This window comes from Salmo salar, chromosome 01, assembly GCF_965601325.2.
Source record: "Salmo salar chromosome 01, fSalSal1, whole genome shotgun sequence".
Classification (NCBI taxonomy): Eukaryota; Metazoa; Chordata; class Actinopteri; order Salmoniformes; family Salmonidae; genus Salmo; species Salmo salar.
In genome coordinates, this window is record NC_138291.1 from 134,638,870 (window position 1) to 134,659,178 (window position 20,309).

Here is a 20,309-nt window from a genome sequence, read left to right on the forward strand (position 1 = left end):
CCGACAGCAAAAAAAGGCTTTAACAAAGGCCAGTGTCTATGTTTTATCCCCTATCTTCTAAATATCATAACCGTCTGCACAGGATGTGATCTTCAATATAGATTTGGACGTTACGAGAGAAGGAAAGGATCCTCCAAACAGATCCAAAGCGAATGAGCAAATCCAAAACTGGAGCCGCTGAAGTGCCAGACAGAAATCTACCCCGAGTAGAGTAGTTGCGTTTCCGATTGAATACCGAACAGTCTTGATTACAAGAATTACCTACAGCCTATATTTCTAAATATCCCATGATAAATTAATCCAGCCACTTTTTGAATGAATTTCTGTAGTCTGAGGAATAAAGTGAGTTGAGTTTGACAAAGAAGTGATGCGATCTTCAGAAAAGGTCTGCGAATGACTCGAATAGCTCAAGTGCCCTTGCCTTCTCTCACTCGCTATCTCTTTCTGACTCTGTGCTCTTAGCTGTGTCTCCAGTGCGCATTGGCGCGCCCCGTCACGTGGTTGTCTAGACACCCTGTCGCTTAAAAAAAATGATTGTCTTGCGCAAACAAGAGATCAAGTAGCTTACATACAGAGAAATCGTTGGGTGAGGAAAAGTTTCAATTTCCAGAAGTTACAAAGTAACAAAATGTAAAAACAAGGCGAAAATATCACGTTGGGGGGGGGGGGGGGGGGGGAAATATGGAGCTAGAATGGCTATTTTACTATATAAATGAAACACACACTCTCTCTCGCTCTCTCTGAAAGAGAGATAAGGGTTGCCGCGGGGTAATATTTGACCAAACATTATTTGTTTTACCTTTTATTTACTTTGCGCCATATGATCACATTAATGCGGTGGGCATAAATATAAATAGGCTAACTATGACTGACACTGATCATAATAGTAGGCTAATAATAATAATAATAATAACACAACACATAATAATATTGTTGGTATTATAATAACAACAATTAGAATACAGCCATATTGTTGATATTGTTATTAGGCTATTATTATTATTATTATGTTTCCCTTTAATGGTGGGTAACCTAGTTGCACGTCTCAACCTTTTCCCCCTGAATGGTCTCAACTAACTACTGCCTCCCTCTGGTCACAGTTATTTTCCCTGTGAAATACATCTGACATAGGTTACCTACTTATTTATTACACATTAGGCTACTCATCATGGACAAGTTCACTGTTATTGTACAAAACGTTTTGTTGTATTTTATTCTTTGATAATATCCCACACTTGGGTTGTCTATCATGTCAGAGACTGGTGACTGTTGGTAATCAACAGATTATAGGCCTACAGTAGTAGTTTGCTAATCTCAGTTTGCCTGAGTAGGCTACTTCCACATCTACATTATCAGATCAAATTTGAAATTGGAACCTACAAGCATTTCACTACACCCGCAATAACATCTGCTAAATATGTGTATGTGACCAATAACATTTAATTTAATTTGATTAACATAGGCTAATCGTCTGGACTGGTGCACCACCATTTGAAAGAGGTTTCCTGTCCCATTAGGCTACTGTAGGCTAACTATGGGGCCTAGCCTATAGTTTATATATTTCTTGTGCTGGGAAAATGTGTAACTTTTCCTGTTGATACATTCAGCCTGATAGTGTAGACTAATAGGGATCCTACCATCTGATTAAATGTAGCTACATTTATTTAGAAGAGAGACCAAAGCTTAATTGTAAAACATAATCCAAATGACAGAATAAAGAGAATGCAACTCCGCTTTATCTATACTTGGGTGTAGAAAGGAGACAGAAGACTACCTTCCCTCCGCAAAGTCTACAAACCTCTACCAAAAGGAATGACAACATATGACCCTTTTAACTGACTTGTTGGCTGTACAGACAGGTCTGTCTCTGACTCGGTCTGTGTGAGTAAATTGAAGAATGCCGTCTGCTGTAGCCTAATTGTGTTCTAGACATAAGGGGAGGAGACGCAGGCAGGCAGCAGTAGCCTACTATGTTAATGTGGGTGCCAGTCAGGCAAGGCAGTGAGTGTTGCTGCAGGGCACTGGGATGGGGTGGATGATGGTAATGATGATGGGATATGTGTGTTCTATTCAGGATGGCAGGCACCAACAGTCAATGGCTCAGACTCATTGTTCCACCGATTCCCCACTGGCGCCGCACAACAGTTTAAACTCAACCAACAGCAGCAGCACCCAACATTTTTAAGGTCGTCTGGAAGTAATCTACACCAAAAACAACCGCAGTTCAGAACATAAAGAGTTTTTCTCTCTCAGTCTCTCTGTGTAATGAAAGTGGATTCACCCAGTTTACAGGAATTATTTTTATCAATACATTTTTAATTTCGAATTGGCAAAAGAAAACAATGCAGGGTAACTAGCCCCCCGAGCAAAAGGGGTACGTAACTCAATATCGGAAAGGTAATCTTAATGTTTTGTACACTCAGTGTGTGTGTGTGTATATACAGTTGAAGTCAGAAGTTTACATACACTTAGGTTGGAGTCAATTAAACTCGTTTTTCAACCACTCCACACATTTCTTGTTATCAAACTATAGTTTGGAAAGTCGGTTAGGACACCTACTTTGTGCATGACATGTAATTTTTCCAACAATTGTTTACAGACAGATTATTTCACTTATAATTCACTGCATCACAATTCCAGTGGGTCAGAAGTTTACATATACTAAGTTGACTGTGCCTTTAAACAGCTCAGAAAATTCCAGAAAAGTATGTCATGGCTTTAGAAGCTTGAGATAGGCTAAATGAGATAATTTGACTCAATAGACCTGAGGATGTATTTCAAGGCCTACCTCAAACTCAGTGCCTCTTTGCTTGACATCATGGGAAAATCAAAAGAAATCAGCCAAGACCTCAGAAAAAAAATGTGTAGACCACCACTAGTCTGATTCATCCTTGGGAGCAATTTTCAAACACCTGAAGGTATCACATTCATCTGTACAAACAATAGTACACGCAGCCATCATACCGCTCAGGAAGGAGATGCATTCTGTCTCCTAGAGATGAACGTACTTTGGTGCGAAAAGTGCAAATCAATCCCAGAACAACAGCAAAGGACCTTGTGAAGATGCTGGAGGAAACAGGTACAGATACAGAAGTATCTATATCCACAGTAAAATGAGTCCTATATCGACATAACCTGAAAGGCTGCTCAGCAAGGAAGAAGCCACTGCTCCAAAACCGCCATAAAAAAAGCCAGACTACGGTTTGCAACTGCACATGGGGACAAAGATCGTACTTTTTGGAGAAATGTCCTCTGGTCTGATGAAACAAAAATATAACTGTTTGGCCATAATGACCATCGTTATGTTTGGAGGAAAAAGGGGGGGCTTGCAAGCTGAAGAACACCATCCCAACCATGAAGCACAGGGGTGGCAGCATCATGTTGTGGGGGGGCTTTGCTGCAGGAGGGACTGGTGCACTTCACAAAATAGATGGCATCATGAGGTAAGAAAATGATGTGGATATATTGAAGCAACATCTCAAGACATCAGTCAGGAAGTTAAAGCTTGGTCGCAAATGGGTCTTCCAAATGGACAATGACCCCAAGCATACTTCCAAAGTTGTGGCAAAATGGCTTAAGGGCAACAAAGTCAAGGTATTGGAGTGGCCATCACAAAGCACTGACCTCAATCCTATAGAACATTTGTGGGCAGAACTGAAAAAGAATGTGCGAGCAAGGAGGCCTACAAACCTGACTCAGTTACACCAGCTCTGTCAGAATTCACCCAACTTATTGTGGATAGCTTGTGGAAGGCTACCCAAAACGTTTGACCCAAGTTAAACAATTTAAAGTCAATGCTACTAAATACTAATTGAGTGTATGTAAACTTCTGACCCACTGGGAATGTGATGAAAGAAATAAAAGCTGAAATAAATAATTCTCTCTACTATTACTCTGACATTCGACATTCTTAAAATAAAGTGGTGATCCTAACTGAACTAAGACATATTTACTAGGATTAAAGGTCAGAAATTATGAAAACCTGAGTTTAATTTATTTGGCTAAGGTGTATGTGAATGTCCGACATCAACTGTATGTATGTATGTATGTATGTATGTATGTATGTATGATGTGTGTGTGCATGAATGTATGTATATATATATATATTTATACACACACACACACACACACACACACACACACACACACACACACACACACACACACACACACACACACACACACACACATACATACATACATACATACAACACTAGTCAAAAGTTTGGACACCTACTCATTCAAGAGTTTTTCTTTATTTTTACTATTTTCTACATTGTATAATAATATTGAAGACATCAAAACTATGAAATCACATATATGGAATCATGTAGTAACCAAAAAAGTGTTAAACAAATTCTTCATAGTAGCCACCCTTTGCCTTAATGACAGCTTTGCATACTCTTGGCATTCTTTTCAACCAGCTTCATGAGGAATGCTTTTCCAAGTCTTGAAAGAGTTCCCACATATGCTGAGCACTTGTTGGCTGCTTTTCCTTCACTTTGCGTTCCATCTCATCCCAAACCATCTCCATTTGGTTGCGGTCGGGTGATTGTGGAGGCCAGGTCATCTGATGAAGCACTCCATCACTCTCCTTGGTAAAATAGCCCTTAAACAGCCTGGAGGTGTGTTTTGGGTCATTGTCCCGTTGAAAAACAAATGATAGTCCCACTAAGCGCAAACCAGATGGGATGGTGTATTGCTGCAGAATGCTGTGGTAGCCGTGCTTGTTAAGTGTGCCTTGAATTCTAAATAAATCAGTGTCACCAGCAAAGCACCTCCACACCTCCTCCTCCATGCTTCACGGTGGGAACCACACATGTGGAGATCATCCGTTTACCTACTTTACCTAAACATTTCACATTTTGACTCAGACCAAAGGACAGATTTCCACCGGTCTAATGTCCATTGCTCGTGTTTCTTGGCCCAAGCAAGTCTCTTTTTCTTATCGGTGTCCTTTAGTAGTGCTTTCTTTGCAGCAATCGACCATGAAGGCCTGATTCACGCAGTCTCCTCTGAACAGTTGATGTTGAGATGTGTCTGTTTCTTGAACTCTGTGAAGAATTTATTTGGGCTGCAATTTGAGGTGCAGTTAACTCTAATGAATTTATCCTCTGCAGCAGTGGTAACTCTGGGTCTTCTTTTTCTGTAGATCTACTCATGAGAGCCAGTTTTATCATAGCGCTTGATGGTTTTTGCGACTGACCTTCATGTCTTAAAGTAATGATGGACTATCGTTCCTCTTTGCTTATTTGAGCTGTTCTTCCCATAATATGGACTTGGTCTTTTACCAATTAAGGCTATCTTCTGTATACCACCCCTACCTTGTCACAACACAACTGATTAGCTCAAACGCATTAAGGAAAGAAATTCCAAAAATTAACTTTTAACAGGGCACACCTGTTAATTGAAATACATTCCAGGTGACTACCTCATGACGCTGGTTGAGAGAATAACAAGTGTGCAAAGCTGTCATCAAGGCAAAGGGTGGCTACTTTAAAGAATCTCAAATATAAAATATATTTTGATTTGTTTAACACTTTTTTGGTTACTTTTTATTTTTATTTAACCTTTATTTAACTAGGCATGTCAGTTAAGAACAAATTCTTATTTTCAATGAGGAACAGTGGGTTAACTGCCTTGTTCAGGGGCAGAACGATAGATTTGTACCTTGTCAGCTCGGGGATTCAAACTTGCAACCTTTCAGTTACTAGTCCAACACTCTAACCACTAGGCTACGCTGCCGCCCCAAATGTAGTAATGTAGTAACTAATTGTGGTATTTAATTATTTTGTATCATTTGTTTGCAGTTTGGTCCTATCTGCTCTGAGATCAGAATAATACAAATCTTTATTTTCTCTATTTTATTATTGCTCTTATCTGCGCAGTTGCTGGGTTAACATGAGCATATGTCACCGTGCATGTAGCCTACATCAATCATCACATGCACGTGATTGCTCCAGTGGAGTAATCTTGTTTAATTGCGTATACATCAAACCATTCCTTCGTGTCAATAAATTACATTACTAAAGGTTATCTAGAATGTTCATGGCTTAAATACATGATGGCGTATTTCCACTAAGGCTGTTGTAGATAATAATGTAACAGTTAAAAAAGGTTAATGGTTATCTTCTGTATTTCTAACTGGGTTTTGTTTTTAGGAAATTTAGAATATTTGCTTTTGTATGAATAAAAGGCAGGCAAATTGGCAGAATAATCTATTCATGAGCAGACAGGATAGGATAATGTTGGGTAAGAGCACCGAACATTGTCCGAATTACTGACACAAAAAAGCTAATTTTGCCAACCCCGAAGTAAAAATATATTTTGATTTGTTTAACTCTTTTTTTGATTACTACATGATTCCATATGTGTTGTTTCATAGTTTTGATGTCTTCCCTATTATTCTACAATGTAGAAAATAGTAAAAATAAAGAAAACACACCTTCCCATTCCAGGGTTTCCTTTATTTTGACTATTTTCTACATTGTAGAATAATAGGGAAGACCTCAAAACTATGAAATAACACAGCAGTCTAAGGCACTGCATCTCAGTGCTAGAGGTGTCACTACAGACTCTGGTTCGATTCCAGGCTGTATCACAACGTGATTGGGAGTCCCATAGGGTGGCGCACAATTGGCCCAGCTTCGTTCGGGTTAGGGTTTGGCTGGGGTAGGTCGTCATTGTAAACATGAATTTGTTCTTAACTGACTTGCCTAGGTAAATAAAGGCAAAAAAAAAATCCTAAGTGGAAACCAAGGGTACAAAGTTGCATGTTCTTGCACACAAACTAACAGTTTGTTAATTTTTTTTATCTGCTATGCACTACGAGAAGGGATGCAATGGACATAGCATACAGCAACATCATCTAGCCATTTCACAGTTATTTACAACTAGCAGTGAAATGGGCAAAATTGCATGCATAACAAGCACAGGGGAATTCCTCAAATCACAAGACTTAGTAATTATGTGTAGGCTAACTGTTCCATAAGGCATGAAACCTATTTCTAGCTCTCATAATAAAAAAATCATATAAAACATGTTTTACATTCATAAAGTTTATTTACGTTACATTACGTTTATCTACATGTAAAATGTATTGACCATCAACCAGCTTATCTGAGAGAGAAACCAGTCATAGCCTTATCATTAGCCAACACTTGCACTGTCTGTCTGTGAGTGATCTAATGTCTTCATGAGGTCACAGCAGGAGGTGAGTTGATCCTGACTGACCACCTCATAGACAAGGTCAAAGTTCATCTTGATTTATCAGTGGCTGCAATCAGGAATGGCACCCTATTCCCTAAATTGGTCATTTACAATGCTAGTTTCATCAGCTGTTGTAGAATATGATATGAAACACAGTAAAACATAGTTTGACTATACTGGACCTTTAAATGTAATTTAGAAAAATATAATCTCTATTGTTCCTCTTTGAAATCTGAAACTTGTTGATTGATTGGATTACTTATGCAATCTAATTAATTATGTTGTTAAATTATCACTTTACCTATCTTTATTTGTTTCGGTGTCAAGTGTCAATCATAGAGATAAATTGAGAACTCTCGATGGATATAACTCGTTTTAGTCTAGACATTGAAGGCTTCCACCATTTAAAAGTCCAATGTAGGTGTTTTTATCTCAATATCAAATAATTTCTTGGTAACAATGTGATTGTTTTAAATAAATGGTCAAAAAGAAGAAAAAAATGCTTCTTAGCAAAGAGCAATTTCTCAAACAACAATTTAGCTAGGGTTGTCAAAGTGGTCTGAGTGGGGAGGGGAACACTGAAAATTAGCTGTCATTGGCAGAGAGATTTGGAACCCTCTTTCTTACTGGTCCGTTAACTAATTTGGCCTGCCACTAGCATTGTAGCAGCGTTGCAGTTCTTGACACCAACCGATGCGCCTGGCACCTAATACCATACCCTGTTCAAAGGCACTTAAATATTTTGTCTTGCCCATTCACGCTCTGAATGGCACACATACACAATTCATGTCTCAATTGTCTCAAGGACTTAAAAATCCTTATTTAACCTGTCTCCTCCCCCTCATCTACACTGATTGAAATGGACTTAACAAGTGACATCAATAAGGGATCATAGCTTTCACCTGGTCAGTCAAGTGTCCTTAATGTTTTATATACTCGGTGTACACTCAGTGCCAGTTCATTAGTTACTCCACCCCGTTCATGAAAATGGTTCACTCCTACAGACAGTGAGTCACGTGGTCGTGGCTTGCTATATAAAGCAGGCAGACAGGCATCGAGGGATTCAGTTACTGTTCGATTGAACGTTAGAATGGGCAAAACGAGTGATGGCTTTGAGCGTGGTATGATCATCGGTGCGAGGCGCGCAGGTTCCAGTATGTCAGAAATGGCCGGCCTCCGGGGTTTTACACGCATGACAGTGTCTAGGGTTTACCGAGAATGGTGGAAAAAAACATCCAGTCACCGGCAGTCCTGTGGGCGAAAACAGCTCGTTGAAGAGAGGTTGAAGGTGAATGGCAAGAATCGTTCAAGCTAACAGGTGGGCCACAAACAGGCAAATAACGGCACAGTACAATAGTGGTGTGCAGAACAGCATCTCGGAACGCCCAACTCATCGGTCCTTGTCACCGATGGGCTATTGCAGCAGACGACCACACCGGGTTCAACTCCTATCAGCTAAAAACAACAAGAAGCAGCTCCAGTGGGCACGTGATCACCAACATTAGACAATTGAGGAGTGGAAAAACATTGTCTGGTTCGACGAATACCAGTTCCTGTTGCGTCATGCTGATGGAAGAGTCCGGATTTGAGCAGCATGAGTCCATGGCCCCATCCATTCCGCCCGGAGTCAACGGTATAGGCTGGTGGCGGTGGCATAAATGGTGTGGGGAATGTTTTCCTGGCACACGTTAGGTCCCTTGATACCAATTGAGTAATGTTTCCATACCCCAAAGAATTCAGGATGTTCAGGAGGCAAAGGGGGGTCCGACCCAGTACTAGATGGGTGTACCTAATAAACTAATAATCACATTTTTGACTGCATGGGCCTTTAAAAGTAGCCAACTGGGTGGGGATTCCTATGGATTGGGAGTGATCAGCCAATGATCAGAGAGCATTGTCTTCTTCAAATTGGGTTGCCTATGGTTTGTAAACCAAAGACTAAAGGCGTCAGCATGCTTCAGTTCGGCTGGTTTGAACCAAACGAGTGTGCTTGCATACTTCCTTAAAATACTTTCGCTTGAAAAATTTGAAAAAGCGGCAATGATACCGTTGGTCCATTTTGAGACACCATAGGCAGTATACACTTTGTCAATGGTCCTTTAAAAGTAGCCAACTGGGTGGGGGTTCCTATGGGTTGGGAGTGATCAGCCAATAGTCAGAGTGATCAGCCAATAGTCAGAATTAATCTGAGGTAACTCAATCTGTCATTGATTTTGATGTTTTCGACAAGGAGATCTTAGTCGTGCAATTTTGCATCTGACTAGGATGTTTGGTGAAGTGTTCCTCAAGTGAAAATGACAACAGGCACTTCACTGAAGATCCCTACTGTTGACCAATCGCCGACGAGGGTGTGTAGACTTCGGCTACAGACTTACATGCTGACCAGACCGCTTGTGCGCATGTTGATTTTGTCCACCCACACCAGATGCGGTCAGGACACACTGGCTGAAATATCAAAACGAACTCTGAACCAACTGTATTAATTTGGGGACAGGTCTAAAAACATTAAAGATTTATGCCAATTTAGCTAGCTAGCTTGCTGTTGCTAGCTAATTTGTCCTTGGATATAAACATTGGGTTGTTACTTTACCTGAAAAGCACAAGGTGCTCTACACTGATAATTAATCCACAGATAAAAGGGTAAACAGAGTTTGTTTCTAGTAATCTCTCCTCCTTCAGGATTCTTAAGGTCATATCCAGGAGCCAAGACCAATATTAATACCATGACATATTTCCCAAGACCCCATGAGTTGAGACCATGACAAGTTGAAGACTGAAATTATGTGGTCTTGAGTGGTCTCAAGTCCAAGACCACTAGATCAAGAGTCTATAGGCCCTTTCGTTATTTGTTAGAAACTCAAGTAAACTCGAGTAGAGTAGGGCACAGTATAGTAGAGCACAGTATAGTATATTACAGTACAGTAGAGCACAGTACAGTCCATTACAGCAGTGGTTCCCAACTGGTGTGCCTTGAGGAACTCTCAAGTGTGCCGCAAAACTTTTCCTAATCTTGATTATTTTGTGAAACACTCACCTATAAATGTGACCTGCAGAATGGACATGTAATTTTGACTTGGCAGCACTAGTGCAGGTCAGATAATACATAAAAATGGGACATGGCTACATCTGTATCGTTATTTCAAGTCCAGTGCGCTCAGGCGGATGTTACATTTGCATCATTTGAGGGGTGAGTAAAGTCATTTGTATAATTTAACTTTTACTGTGAAAACCATTAACATAGGCAGAGCTATTAGACTTAGCCAGAGTCATGTATTTCTTATGGCTCTGGGCTTAGCTATACCACAGCCTCTGCCATTGAAATAAACTCTACATGCAGCAATTTACTGAGTTACAGTTCATATAAGAACATTTGTCAACTGAAATAAATTATTAGGCCCTAATTAATGGATTTCACAGGACTGGGAATACAGATATGCATATGTTGGTCACATATACCTTTAAAAAAAAAAAAGGTAGGGCCGTGGATCAGAAAACCAATCAGTATCTGGTGTGACCACCATTTGCCCATTACAGCGCCACATCCTTCGCATGGAGTTGATCAGGCTGTTGATTGTGGCATGTGGAATGTTGTCCCACTCCTCTTCAATGGCTGTGTGAAGTTGCTGGATATTGGCGGGAACTGGAACACCGTGTTGTACACGTTGATCCAGAGCACCCCACACATGTTCAATGGGTGACATTTCTGGTGAGTATTTCTATTTTATTAGGGATCCATTAGCTACTCTTCCTGGGGTCCAAACACATTTAAGACACTTACATTACACATTAAACAAAAGATAAAACAGTACATCATATAACAGTCACACCACTACTGCACAAAATATTTGAAACTACTGTACAACATATTACAATGCATTAACACGAATTTAAGCTTTCTGCCAATATCAGATATGTCTATGTCCTGGGGAATGTTCTTGTTACTTACAACTTCATGCTAATCGCATTAGCCTACGTTAGCTCAACTGTCCCGTGGAAGGGACACCAATCCCGAAGAAGATAAAGATCCTTCTCTCTCCTGTCTCCTGATTATACCTATTCGACCCTACTAACCCCCCTTTCCGCATCCTATGACTCTCTTCCTCTGTATCCGCTTCTAAAGTCGCTTACTATTGCTTTAAATTTCAAGCTCCTGCCTCTAACCCTTAAACTTTTTTTTCCACCTTCTACTCCCTCGTTAATCCTCCACCTCCTCCCCCGGCCTGTCTGCGGATTACTTTGTCAACCACTTTGAAAAGAAGGTTGACGATATCCGCTCCTCATTCACTGAGCCTATTGAATCCACTGGTCCCACTCTCACATAACTAACCCTACACCTCTTTCTCTCCTCTGTCTCTTCAGATGAAATTCTGCGACTAGTAATATCCAGCCGCCCGACAACTTGCCCACTGGACTCCATCCCCTCCTCCCTTCTTCAGACCATCTCTGGAGACCTCCCATTCTTCACTTCCCTCATCAACTCATCCCTGACCACTGGCTGCGCCCCTCTGACTTCTAAATGGCCAGAGTCGCTCCCCTCCTTAAGCAACCAACACGCAACCCCTCTGACTTCAAAAACTACAGACCTGTATCCCTTCTTTATTTTCTTTCCAAAACACTTGAGCGTACTGTCTATGACCAACTCCCTTGTTATCTCTTTCAGAACGATCTTCTTGACCATAACCAGTCAAGCTACAAGATGGTTCACTCAACTGAGACTGCCCTCCTCAGTGTCACGGAGACTCTCCACTCTGCCAAAGCTGACTCTCTCCTCTGTTCTCATCCTCCTAGATCTATCCGCTGCCTTCAACACCGTGAATCATCACATCCTCCTTTTCCACCCTCTCAGGGCTAGGCATCTCAGGCTCCTTACACGCTTGGATTGCATCCTACCTGACAGGTCGCTTCTACCAGGTGACGTGGAAAGGATCTGAGTCTGCACCACATGCTCTCACTACTGGTGTCCCCCAGTGCTCGGTTCTAGGCCCTCTCTTCTCTATATACCAAGTCACTCGGCTCCGTCATATCCACACATTTTCTCTCCTGTCATTGTTATGCGGATGCCACATTTACAGGATTAACTTGCTATTGTTTTTTTGTTCTTTTTTTGTATTTTACCCCCTTGGCCCACCACAAGGAATCGCTAGAGCGCGATGAGCCAAGTAAAGCCCCCCCGGCCAAGCCCTCCCCTAACCCGGACGACGCTGGGGCAATTGTGCGCCGCCTTAAGGGACTACCGGTCCGGTTATGACACAGCCTGGGATCGAACCCAGGTCTGTAGTGATGCCTCAAGCACTGCAATGCAGTGCCTTAAACCGCTGCCCCACTCGGGAGGCCATGAAATATGAATATTGACATATCTTCAAATCTCACTTACATGCAAAGTAGTGTTAGAACATTTGTTCTCTCAGGCTAGTGGAAAAAAGGTTTGCAACATTTGAGCATAGCAATAATCCCTCCTCTTTGCATGTCGATATGCAATGTCAGCAGCAGCACTACCGTCAACCAAGGCACCTTAAAATGTAAGCAGTCCCTGCCTACTTAAATGGTATGTATGGCGTCATTATGTTGGTGTGAACAAGACTTCCAGACCACAGAGCTAACAACCTGCCTCTCCTTTCCCTCGGGTTAGAACTAGCTACAGTTTTATTCCTCATAATCTGACAGCTTGTCATAGTGCTGTTATCAAAGGGAATTTTCCCAACTTCAAATCAAAGTGGTGAGTAAATAGCCTACCATTTTTTGCCAAATCCATGCAGTGTTAAAAAAAATAAAAAAAAAAAAATGGCTAATGGTTTTTACATGCATGTAGCCCTCAGCTTGACTTTCTCTTTGTGGAGAGAAATTACGGTGCTTTTTAACAACATGCTTTAATGTCACATAATGCCATAAAACTGTGGTTCAGAGTTCAATTCTTTGTCATAAATCCTTTGGAGCCTTAACAACTACTCTCTGCTAGCCTCTAGATTAGCCTTTTCTCTCTCTCGCTCTCTCCACCCCTCTCTCTCTCTTTTTCAAACAGTAAGATTTAAGTCTAGAAGGTTAGTCATGCCCTTCCTTCCAATGACCCCATGCTGTAAGTCTGTTATGCTTGTTCCACAATATACAGGGTGTGTCTGAAATACCACCCTATTCACTATGCCACCCCATATGAGGACTGGTCAAAAGTTGTGTAGTGTATGGCCGAAATAAGAAATTATACTTTTGCTACATTGTTTGCTAGCTCAGCTGCTTAGCTAGCTCTGTCTCATTGATCACCAAATGTTGCTAACACTAAATAGCTAGCCACTTAATATAACTTGTTTTGTCAATGTATGTTAGCTAGCTAAGTTAGCAATGTTATGAATACAACTTACATGCATGTCGACATCAGGATACAATTTGAGCACACTAGTTAGCTCCAAAAGTGGTTAGCAGCAGTTAGAGATGATATGATAGAAGAGTAGAGAGTAGTGGGAGAGAGCGAACATTGCGATGGGGCATGACCATCTGGGTAGGGTCTGAGCTGAGTTGGTAGGGTTGGAGGAGAGAGGGAGAGAAAAGGAAGGCAGCAGCTACTCTTCATGGGGTACAAACAATGGAAAGAAAGAGGTGGAAAGAAATTAAGTCAGGCATCAGGAGGTTTAAGTCACACAGTACGATGAGTGGTGAGCCATTGTCGGGAAATTAACTTATCAAGGTGTCAAGCTCATTGAGGAACTCTCCAAGGGCACCTGGTGGGAGATAGATGACAACAATATAAAGCTTGAGTGGACAAGTGACAGTGACAGCATGAATTTCAAATGAGGAGATGAGGAGGTGTGAGAGGGATAAAAGAGAACATCTCCACTTGTAGAAATGAGTAGCCCTGTGCCACCACCGAAACGACCAGATGCTCTCGGACTGTGAGTCAGTTGACAAGAAGTGTTCTCTGGTGTAATCCATGTCGCTATCTAGGCCAAAAAGTGTAGGAACTCAGCCTTCTTGACCGCAGGTTGGCAGTTCCAAACGCTGCCGGTGACTAGGAATTCCACATGGGTTGAGCATGCAGGGTACACTAAATTAGAAAGGTTGCAGCCATGGGGTGGGGAACATCTGCAAAACCTACAGGGAGAGGAGTGAACAGGGATAGAAAACACACATAGTTGAAAAAGCTTCAAAAGAGCAAAAAGAGATAATCTGTTTCGACGACGGTCTTAGTTTTGGCGATGAGACCGCTGACACGACCCCCGCCAACCAGGGATCAGGGTCGTATTCACTACACACCAAATTGAAGAAAACAGACCAAAATATCCATCTGAAAAAGATACCCTCATTTTCCATTGAAAAAACATTTTCCGTTGCATAATGGTTTGCTACGGTATGCACTAATGAATACGAGCCAGGTTGAGGTCTCTATTGCTTCAACTACATCTCCCAGAAGTGGTCACTTGGACTGCGTCCCAAATGGCACTCTATTCCCAATAAAGTGCACTACTTCAGACAAAAGCCCTATAAACCTGGTCAAAAGTAGTACACTATATAGAGAATAGGGTGCCATTTGGGACGCACACTGTAATGGAAGCCCTCTGTAAGGTGACCCCTACTACAGGAAACAACAAGGTGAGTATAGCTAGCATGGCACTTTACCAAGACCTTAGCCATCTGGCGCATCTAGAATGGGTGTGTGTAGGTGTGTGTCATGAGAGTTAGCTAACGAAAGGACAGAAAAGAGCAACCAGAGATAGACTCTATACTTTTTGTAACACGCTTTGGAGCAGTCCAAACCCAGAAATGGAGTAGAAATGTTCCATCATTGTCAGTAGCCATCATATGGTCTATTCTTTACATTAAATTAAATAAAGTATTATTGTTATTCAGAAAGGAAAATGTAATTCAGCCATGAAAATCGTTCCAATAAAGAGGAAAAGGCATGAAATTCCCTTCAATAGGGTTGGCAAACACACAAAGGATCATATTGTATTGTTAACTCCAGCTCCCTAAGTGGATTCATGCTTCAACTTCACCTCCTTATAGAAAACAGTCTGTCTCTCTGTCGTCATTCTAATAGAGTAATATACAGATAAAACGTACTCTAGATCTGTACATACCAACCCATCACTTTTTAAACATACAATCATTTTTTACAATAGGTGTTTTTGTGTTTACATAGGAGGTATAGAAGACAACTATTACATTTGAAGTAGAAAGGGGATATCCTGTTATGGCTAGGGGGCAGTATTTTCACGGCTGGATAAAAAACATACCCGATTTAATCTGGTTACCACTCCTACCCAGTAACTAGAATATGCATATACTTATTACATATGGATAGAAAACACCCTAAAGTTTCTAAAACTGTTTGAATGGTGTCTGTGAGTATAACAGAACTCAAATGGCAGGTCAAAACCTGAGAGATTCCTTTACAGGAAGTGGCCTGTCTGACCATTTCTTGAACTTCTTTTCCATCTCTATCTTTTACTAAGGATCTCTGCTCTAACGTGACACTTCCTACGTCGTCCATAGGCGCTCAGAGCCCGGGAAAAAACAGAATGTCGTCATCCCAGCCCCAGGCTGAAACACATTATCGCCTTTCTCAAGTGGCCGATCAAGGGACTCTGGGCTTATGCGCGTGACCCGACCGCCCCCGCCTTTGTGATTTTTTCCTCTGTTTGCCGAAAAGGAGATTCCCTGTCGGAATATTATCGCTTTTCTACGAGAAAAATGGCGTAAAAATTGATTTTAAACAGCGGTTGACATGCTTCGAAGTACGGTAATGGAATATTTAGAATTTTTTTGTCACGAATTGCGCCATGCGCACGACCCTTCTTTACCATTTCGGATAGTGTCTGGAACGCACGAACAAAACGCCGCTATTCGGATATAACGATGGATTATTTTGGACCAAACCAACATTTGTTATTGAAGTAGCAGTCCTGGGAGTGCATTCTGACGAAGACAACAAAAGGTAATGAAACTTTTATAATAGTAAAGCTGATATTGGTGAGTGCTAAACTTGCCGGGTGTCTAAATAGCTAGCCCGTGATGCCTGGGCTATGTACTTAGAATATTGCAAAATGTGCTTTCACCAAAAAGCTATTTTAAAATCAGACATATCGAGTGCATAGAGGAGGTCTGTATCTATAATTCTTAAAATAGTTGTTATGCTTTTTATGAACGTTTATCGTGAGTAATTTAGTAAAATGTTAGCGAATTCCCCGGAAGTTTGCGGGGGGTATGCTAGTTCTGAACGTCACATGCTAATGTAAAAAGCTGGTTTTTGGTATAAATATGAACTTGATTGAACAAAACATGCATGTATTGTATAACATAATGTCCTAGGGTTGTCATCTGATGAAGATCATAAAAGGTTAGTGCTGCATTTAGCTGTCTTCTGGGTTTTTGTGACATTATATGCTAGCTTGAAAAATGGGTGTCTGATTATTTCTGGCTTGGTACTCTGCTGACATAATCTAATGTTTTGTTTTCGTTGTAAAGCCTTTTTGAAATCGGACAGTGTGATTAGATAAAGGAGAGTCTTATCTTTAAAATGCTGTGAAATAGTCATATGTTTGAAAAATTGAAGTTTTTGTATTTTAGAGGAGTTTGTATTTCGCGCCACGCCCATCATTGGATATTGGAGCAGGTGTTCCACTAGCGGAACGTCTAGATGTAAGAGGATATTATATGAAGCATGGTACTTTAGTCCGTTGTTACCAGAGTGAACTAACATTCCAGAATAATTTACTTACACGCAAACAGCACGATTCCAGTTTTAATACATTCTTCTTATTTTTCAGATGAAAACAGCAGTCATAACAACCCCAAATAAATAAAATATAATGCTTTCAAGAGCGCTTCTCAAGGGCCTACCAATTGGATATCACGAAATTGAGGAGAAAAAGTGGTAAAAGTAAAAAATAAATAAAAATATTTTAAAAAGTAGAAAAAAAGGGGTGCTTCTCAAACTTCACGCACTCACTATAGAGAATACTCATGTTACTGAATGCAAGAAGAGAATACATCTTTGGGTACATCTGAATAATCTCTCCTTTTTCCCAAAGTGAGCACTTGTTCACCTCCCTTCAATGGTTTTAAATGTGTGGGAAGTAAGTGCACACTTCAGGAAGAACGCCACATTTTTGGGAGGCACGTCATCTTTGACCACAGTTCTGTAACAGCAATGTTTACTTCAAACATTGGATCCTACAGTCTGCCTACAGGGACAACCTCTCACTCAATCATGTTTTATTATGCATGTCATGTTGATGCATTCATAAATATCTATTCTAAATATATTTGTCAGTTCATTTTTTGCAGAACAAAAAATATTCAAAGTGAGCCCTGTGGGCCCTAGTAGTGCACTTTAGAGGGAATAGGGTGCCATTTGGAACACTTGAAGGAACATCTTCCCTTCAGATTCATATGGAACAGGTAGGAAAAGAAACAAACATGCGTTTGTATTTGTCTATAAAATCATTTACATGCATTCCCTGATCTGTACAACATTGGGGTTGCATCTCAAATGGCACCCTAATCCCTACAGTATACAATTTATTTACTATCTACTAAAGTAGTGCACTATATAGGGAATAGGGTACCAATTTCGACGCATCCTGGAACATTTACAAGGCTAAATAAACATGTGACAGCCTATACAGTATATAGTTATTTTTCTATAGATAATAATTATGCTTCCTAAATTCAACTTTGAATTTGCAAAACTGTCAGTTGTTGTTGTTCTATATTGACATTAAGACAAATACGTAACTACCAGGAAATAAGATGGCGTACATTTTTTGTTGTTGTTGTTGATGCTCCTCTACAAGGATATTAAGGATCTCATTTTGCTACTGTTGTTGCTGTTGATTGTCGTTTATGTTTTGGTGGGGGCAAATATCAAAATCCACACATAAATACAATAATAAAAAAATTAAAATCCTATAAAACAAGCAAATAAACAAATGAACAAACGTGATTGTGCACAAAATAACATTGGGACAACTGACTGAAAATAAGGAGAGTTGAATCAAACTGATGAAAAACGAGGACCCCCTGTTTTGCTAAACTGCTGATAGTAAATCCTTATTGTGGTAAAGACGTGACTTAAGACAGTCACAAAATCCTGGTCCCAGATTCAGTTTGTGACAAGTTCTGGGACTAGGCTACAGCGACAAGTATCGTATTGACACCTTTAGGCCATCACCAACAGTTAACTGTCATCAACTGTCCAGTCTTCAACCCAGGATCCCAGGTGACCCTGCTCTGAATACTCTGACAGTTGAATACTCCGAATACTCTGATTTGTTTTATTACTTTGAACCATAACGACTTCACTTCATAAAAAAGAGAAAGATTTAAGCAAACTCGAAAGAACCAAGGGTGAATTTGAAGTGAGGCAAAACCAGAGAAAACCTGAGAAAGACGGAGGACAAAAACATTTACCAAACTCCCAATAATGGAGAAAACAAACTGTCTCTGTAAAGAGTACCATCCTTAGTATTCTGTGCTGCTGTTGAGGTCTGGTTGTGGAGCTGAACCATGTGGAAGCTAGCCTGGTTGTACCAGACTGAATTATGACTCACAATGGTGAGCTCAGTGTTCAGTCTGGACTAACCAGGCTACGTGGAAGCACAGAGGAAAAGTCTGTCTGATATGAACGAATAGGAGCAGAAAGGAAGACCAGTATATTCAATGTCCTCCTGTCTAACATCTGATCCCATTGTAACCCAGGGATCTGTCTGTGAGGGTAGAGGCACTTCCAAAGCAGTGCGCACACACATATACAAATAAACACACACACACAGGCAAACCCTAACTTCCACTAAGGTAACATCTCCCATTTACATCAATGCATGACTAAGAAAACATTTGACTAAAGTGGAAGTTTGGATTGGCCCATAGCTAGACAGATGTGAACTCCCACAATCAGCCAGAGTCCCTGCTGAAGAGTTCTATGCCTGTAGGGCTCCAGTTAAGGCCTACTCCAGAGTTGAAAACCAGGGACCACACGTAAGGGATGAAGAAGTCTTCAGGCTGGTCCTCCTCCACGTACCTAAACTTCAGCTCCGGGAACTTCTGTAGAGAGACAAAGAAAAGACAGAAGAAGAAAATGTTAAGATAAAGATCAATGGACAGGACAACCACAGAGATGGAGTCTTGATCTTTAGTCTTGGTCATGAGACTTCCGGTTTTTACGCTATCTCTGGACAAACATAAAGTACCAGTCAAAAGTTTGGACACACCTACTCATTCAAGGGTTTCTCTTTATTTTTACTATTTTCTACATTGCAGAATAATAGTAAAGACATCAAAACTATGAAATAACACATATGGAATTATGTAGTAACCAAAAAAGTGTTAAACAAATCAAAATATATTTTATACTTGAGATTTGTCAAAGTAGCCACCCTTTGCCTTGATGACAGCTTTGCTTGGCATTCTCTCAACCAGCTTCAAGAGGTAGTCACCTGGAATGGAATTCAATTAACAGGTGTGCCTTGTTAAAAGTTAATTTATGGAATTTCTTTCCTTCTTAATACGTTTGAGCCAATCAGTTGTGTTGTGACAAGGTATACAGAAGATTGCCCTATTTGGTAAAAGACCAAGTCCATATTATGGCAAGAACAGCTCAAATAAGCAAAGAGAAACGACAGTCCATCATTACCTTAAGACATGAAGGTCAGTCAATCTGGAAAATATCTAAACTTTGAAAGTTTCTTTAAGTGCAGCCGCAAAAACCATCACGCACTTCTGATTCAGAGGGGTTGGGTTAAATGCGGAAGACACATTTCAGTTGAAAGCATTCAGTTGTACAACTGACTAGGTATCCCCCTTTCCCTTTCCCCATGATGAAACTGGCTCTCATGATGACCGCCACAGGAAAGGAAGATCTCTGCTTCAGAGGATAAGTTCATTAGTTACCAGACTCAGAAATTGCAGCTCAAATCAATGCTTCAAAGAGTTCAAGAAACAGACACATCTCAACATCAATTGCTCAGAGACCGCGTGAATCAGGCCTTCATGGTCGAATTGCTGAAAAGAAACCACTACTAAAGGACACCGATAAGAAGAAGAGACTTGCTTGGGCCAAGAAACATAAGCAATGGACATTAGATCGGTGGAAATCTGTCCTTTGGTCTGAT

At 40.7% G+C, this 20,309-nt stretch overlaps 1 protein-coding gene across 2 annotated transcripts in view; it reads right to left on the reverse strand.

The window, feature by feature from the left end:
• Window positions 1-16,926: 16,926 nt before the first annotated feature.
• Window positions 16,927-20,309, reverse strand: part of LOC106561256 (dymeclin) — a 167,273-nt gene continuing 163,890 nt past the window's right edge. For both annotated transcript variants that reach the window (XM_014125013.3, XM_082978818.1), the window contains one exon: window positions 16,927-19,242. In XM_014125013.3, coding sequence (XP_013980488.2) covers window positions 19,093-19,242 — 150 coding nt within the window. In that variant the 3' untranslated portion in view covers window positions 16,927-19,092. The remainder of the gene's footprint in view (window positions 19,243-20,309) is intronic.